The 6,238-nt window shown below is 35.4% G+C and overlaps 1 protein-coding gene across 6 annotated transcripts in view; it reads left to right on the top strand.

Moving 5' to 3' along the window:
* Positions 1–6,238, top strand: part of LOC105329060 (autism susceptibility gene 2 protein) — a 31,695-nt gene that overhangs the window by 15,454 nt on the left and 10,003 nt on the right. For 4 of the 6 annotated variants that reach the window (XM_011430197.3, XM_066079852.1, XM_011430196.3 and 1 more), the window contains one exon: positions 556–582. In XM_011430197.3, the coding sequence (XP_011428499.2) occupies positions 556–582 (27 nt within the window). Of the gene's footprint in view, positions 1–555; positions 583–955; positions 989–4,447; positions 4,728–6,238 lie in introns of those variants that run through there. The other 2 variants (XM_066079853.1, XM_011430199.4) reach the window with 2 other exon arrangements.

The raw sequence follows: 6,238 nt of genomic DNA, 5'->3' as shown, positions 1-6,238 counted from the left end.
TGTAAATGAATTACATAACAAAGGTTTCATCTGTCTTTTTATCCCAAATCTTATTAAAAAAAAAATCCAAAACATGCAATCTAAATTTAATATGCAGCATCTGTCACCATCAAGGTCTTGTTTGTCTGTGTTTTTTGTGCTATCAGCTTGAAGGTGTAAACCTATACAGTCTGAAAGGTCCTTACAAAGCATAAAGCTTTCTTTGTATTGATATAAAAAGAAGAGACACACTACTCGAAATCTAACCCTATAATAAGCCCAACCATAAATCGTAGGATCCACCATTCATCAACAAAAATGTGACAGTCATTCAGGGTCATCGATTTTATTCTGCATTTAAATTATCTGCAGTAATTTTTTTTTTGAAATCTCAATTTGAAGCTGGAAATTATCGACGAGGCCCCCGACAAATTTGTGTGATTCGTGACAAAGAGAAAGCAACAGAAAATTGTGTGCAATTTACTGACACACAAACCTCGTTAATGACTCTACCCATAATGCAATCTTCCTTCGCATGCACATGAATATTAATATGCTGTCGTTTGTTGTTTGCAGTGTGACAGTGAGAGTGGTGATGAACGGGTAAGTACATTTAAATCATTGACTGGTCTTTTTTTTTCGAGTGATAACAATGACATGCCTAATGGGTGTCAATTCGGTGTTTGTCAAAAACGAAATCGATAGTGTACTATGCTAATCCGAGGCTTCCGAGGGCTTATATCTTTTGTTAACACGGCATTGTGCCGGGGATATCCAGCCACTGTTTGTTATTGCTTTGTGTCGGGATTACCAAGAGAAGGTGAGTGAATCATGACTGCTGTCAGTTTGGAGAGCCTTAGAGTTTGTACTTTCTCATCTGAAGGACCTCTTGAGCTACATACACACACATTGTACTTCACAGACGCTGTATTGGAGGGGGACCTCTGCATTGTCAAAGCCCTTCAATGAAGGCAGGTCTGATCGGAGGGCCATGTGTGTATTCTTGAAGGTGCTTAACTTGGGTGCTGTACAAAAACCGGAGGGTTCTTTATTTCCAGATTAAGCTCTTGTGAAGATTTTGTTAACTAATGTAGTATCTGAAGAATTTCAACACAATTGGTTTTTGTTTTCTGAATATGTTCTTATTTTGGATGTAGAATGTTGTTGCAAATTACCATTGTTGGAACTGTTTGATGTTATTCATTCTGAAATTGTATTTCTTGGTCAAATTAAAAGGCTAATGCCAAAGAATATGTGTCAATAAATTTTGGTTAACAAATAATGCACACTACAAAGCAATGTAGAGTACATGTATTGGATATATTGACTGCAAAAACTCCAAACCATGCCACATACAGAGTGCAGAAACAAAAAGTAGAAGTTGCCTGACAACTGGTAAGGATTCACGTCAAACAGATTTGTGGTTAAGACAATTGGACTAAGTGAGATACATCTTTTTACGACTTTTATTACTCTAACAGACTAGCATTACCATTCTCTATTGAATCTGTATAACAGCTCATTCATGTTGTGACACTGGTAATATTTAAGGATGAGGGAAAGTCTCTTGTCATTTAATGAAATATGCTGTTGGCAAAACGGCTGTTTTGTCAAGGACTAATGCACGGTCCAGAAGTTGTTATAAGGATGAGGGAAAGTCTCTTGTCATTTAATGAAATATGCTGTTGGCAAAACGGCTGTTTTGTCAAGGACTAATGCACGGTCCAGAAGTTGTTATAAGTAGTTCCTTTTATAACATTTTGATGGACATCATCAGCTGTAGAATTGTTTTCATCTTGGAATTCTTCAGTTATTGAAAAAGCAAGTTCTTAGGCATTGAATAGGATATTCTAAAGATTTTGCTAAACTTTATTTTACAAGTACATGTACATGTATTAAATTCATGGACCTAGAAGTTGTTCTCTTCAATGGAATGAAGTGCAATGGTTAATTTTCATTAGAAAGAAATCCTATGGGTGGTAACGTCTCAGCAAGATTTTGGTTATGGTAGTTTTATTTGATATGCTTGACATTAAGGATTATGTAAGTCATAAATTAAGTTTATCAGCCCTAGAGAGTCCCTTATGAATACAAATAATATCACAGGTATGATATTAAGTCTTTAACAAAGGTATTGGGTAATAATAATTTGCAATGCACATCAGAAGTCAATGACAGTACAATTGCCTGATGCAGGGGGATTTATTAAAGGAAATAATAACTAGATACTGGGTATAGAAGCAGTCATTTTGTTCTGATTGTCATCAGTGAACTTTCCAATAATACACCTTGTGGTTGGTTCTCGGGTTGAAAATCCTATCATTTTCTGCATGGTTATTATATAACTCCAAATCATTATGAGGGTATCTATTGCAATCAGTGCTACTGGGAATTGCATTGTCATATTGTTTTTTATGAGTCATGTTATTTGTTATTTTCAAAATGAAAAGCTGGCTTATCTTTCATGCTTTCTATGACATTGGACAAGACCCAGAGGAGTACATTCACCAGTTGTTTCCTAAAGTCCTGACAAAAACGAAACAATTCCTCTATGGAGAAAGGAAAAAACCCAACATATCTTTTTATTTTATTCTCTTCTGATTTTCCAATGCACAGAGCAACGAATATTGATATAAGCATGAAATAAAATTGATAAATTAAAATTCCCTTGATGAATTCATGAACAGAAAAAAAATTTGTTTCTTGCTTTCTGTATAGCAGACCATAATTTCAGTACCGTTGTGGGTATTCATCCAAAGTGGTACCGTCTAGAAAGTAAATCTGCCATCAAGGTGAATTATTTATTCCTCAGACACCATAATCCTGCAATACATTCTCACTCTGCTCAATATGGGTATTAGAGGAATTAGTTTTTATCAGATGCACGATTCATGGTCAATTTGGGTCTCTTGTTTTCTTTTTTTAATATGCCCGGGAGAGTCTTAGCTCCTGTTAATGGCCTCTTTGTATCTGGAGTTTGGAAAACCTCTAACCATCAGTATGCACTGGCAAATGAATTTTCTGGAGGAAAATACCCCACAAGGGATCACTTGTAATTGTCAAAATAATTGTGTTACTGTAATTGAAATTCATTTTTCATTCTGTCGGAAAACATAGAGCATTGCATTAGTCTGAATGTTCCAAAGATGGTGTGAAAGTAGAAGAAAAGCAAATTTGATTTGCCTGCCCGTGTCTTATTTCCCCAGAGGCGTTTATTTGTCGGCACCATATACAAGGCCTTAAAATTACTTGCTACTTTTTTTAAGTTCAGCTGATGGGTTACGTTAAATGATCTCGTAACTCTCTCGCCTCTATGTCATGATCCCAGCGATAATTGTCCAACTTGCTTGAGTTGACTGTGTAATTTCCATTCAAAATTTCATTTTCAGTTTACAGGACATTTGGAAATGAGAAAAGTATTAAATAGTTTTCTTTGGCTTTTAAGATTTTTTCTTGTTAAATTTTATAAATTGGAAAAATATTGAAAGAAAAAGATTTTTCATACTGTATTATATCATAAGCTGTTTGTAAGGGAAGTGAATAGAGTCATTATTTTATTTAAAGGAAACAGTCTTGATTTAGTTTGTTGGCGGATGTTCTTATTTTCTGTGCTCTCATTGATACTTCCATAATGTTTAAAAACCTCCAGTTTTGCGGAGAAAAGGTTTCCATTCTAATACATTTAATAAATGGAATGATAAAAAACGATTTCTGACACTTGTGTCATAATATTGGTACAGTGTGTGTGTCTGATGGAACAGTTTTTGGAGTGGTGTACATATTCGCTACATGGATTTTGACCCAGTGATTGTTTGCATTGAACCTTTTAGCATGTTTTAGCGCAAACTTGGCAAGAGGACCATGGTGTCATTCCAGTTGTAAGTAAACAGAGGCGATTTTCAAACTACCCTTCAGTGATTGAACTCGCCTCTCGTTTGTTTTGCTGTCAGTCATTAGTCCTCGATCTTGTGTCGTATTTGTTGATTTTGAACTGTCGACATTCAATCAACACTCAACAGTCGGAGTGTTTCAGAGTGATAAAAAATTTGTCAAGAATGACAAATCTGAAAAATATGTTTATGGACTCTTTAAAAAAAATTGATAAAATAGAAATTGTATTTGAAGTCTTTGGTTCTTTAGAAGAATGGCTTATCCATATGGATCCTAGTTCTTTTCAAAGAGGGATCAAATACGACACCTTCATTTGAATTAATGATCCGTGACGCTGTTTTTACCCGGTTTTACTTGCTTAAAAGGATTTAATTAAGATCTCCCTGCTACAGACTTTTCATATGTGTGACATTTTTTGTAGCAAACATGAAATATTATTCAACATGGTATTGTGCGGACCTCCTTCTTCAAAACAGTTAAGCCCTCTTAAATATTGGATTAGAGTCGTATTCGTTTGAAGTTAAAAGTATTTAGAAATATTAGCACAGTTGAGACCTGTTTATTAGTGTTGATAACTGCCAGTGTACAACAGCTGCTCATATTTACATGTATATGTTTAATTTTTATTCTCTGTCCAGAAAAAATTGACTAATTTAAAGTATATATTTGTTACCTAGTGAATAATTGACGATGTGACACAGCTGCCTTTGGTAGCTTAAATGACGTCCTCTTTACTGAAAGTGCAGTATAAATAATTTGTATTGATTGCGCATCTGCTGTTGTATTGAAATATGTGTTAAACAATGGATACATGGATTACGCATTAAGTGCCGTCTGCTCACCCATATACATGAATGGTGAGTACCTGTTTATCCGCTGTACTAATTTGAGTCTATTACAATGGCAAACATGGCAGGTACAATTATGACTAATATCTGTTTGGTGTGTGAAAGGAATTGAGAATCAATTATTTTTTTTTCTCCCCTGATCTGGTGAAGGTTTCAGTAACACAACTCCTCTAGTAAGCGGAAGATCTCAGATATCAGTGTGCCCAGCAGGCAAATTCATTTAATGAGTGGCCCAAACAGTGGAAGTTATCATGGGGCGCATATGCTCCGAATTTGAAATAATTTTATTACCAATGTAATTCAGCGTTTTTATTCCTAATCTTTGATTCTTGATAAGTCGTTAGATCTTTCATTTCAAATTCCATAGACACCTTATGTAAATTATCAGAGTATTTTTTCTGCAATCTTTAAGTCCTCTATGATTAAAGGTAGCAGGAAGAAGTCTGTGTTTGCAGTTAGGTGTTGATCAGGGGCTTAGCTTATGCAAGAGAGTGTGAAAAATGCATTTGTTTGAACTATTATAAAATGGGGAAAAGTCATCAATAATTGAAGAACAACACAAGCCGACAATTACTGAGGAAATCAATTCGAGCTTTTCATCTTTTGTTCAAAAAGGTCTGCTGCGAAGGGAAAAAAATAAATAAAATAGCAGAGACTGGTTTATTCGTCAGAATTTGTGTGTCAGGTATGGATGAGAATCATTTGAGCTGTGTTCTTCTGCATCCCTGGTTTTGTGGAGATATTGATCAGAAAAGCTGTGGCTGATGATCTATCACCAAGGATTTATGTAAATTTCTGCATTTATTCATATCATGTACAATTACATGCATGGAGGGAATTACTGGATGTTTGTAGTGTATTAATAATGACTCGGCCAGATTGGCTAGTAATTCTGGATATTATCATGGCAGATATTGTCACTGCGCTGCTGTGCAGTGTTGGCAGCGGTTACGGTAGTTCTTGCTAGCAAACAATTGGCTGCTACCTTGTTGATAGACTCTGACATCTTGACAGGAGCCTAGTCAAGTTGTATAGTTTTAATGGGAAATAAGTAAATTAGCACTGGGTGAGTATGCTTGCTGCTTTTTGTTTAACCCTCATTACTTGAGTGTAAAAAACAGGAATTAGTGATAGAGCTCTTGAAATACCTTGTTTATTCTGCTCTTATTACACAAATAGGCTTTTCACCATCTTTGCACTTCTCTCCACTGTTATGGACTCAATATTATACTAAACACCGTTCTCAAACAGGTTACAATTAGAGGGCAGTGCTCTGGGAGATGGGACTATGTTTACCCACGGACCACCTCTTCCCTGGAAGCCTTTGTGTAACTCTTTAATCTTGAAGTGTTTGATAGGTTTTTAGAGAGTAAATGCCATATCTCTCCATTATACACTTGTACCATATGAACAATACTTTATTTGGTCTTTACTGAAAATTTTTGAAGGATCGTTGAAATGAAGTAATGGATTATTTTTGTCGTGTAATTGATGGTTTCTAGTATTGGGCATCCATAGAA

Source organism: Magallana gigas, chromosome 3 (genome assembly GCF_963853765.1).
Source record: "Magallana gigas chromosome 3, xbMagGiga1.1, whole genome shotgun sequence".
Lineage (NCBI taxonomy): Eukaryota > Metazoa > Mollusca > Bivalvia > Ostreida > Ostreidae > Magallana > Magallana gigas.
The sequence above is the reverse complement of the archived record's forward strand: the minus strand, read 5'-3'. Positions and strand labels throughout refer to the sequence as shown.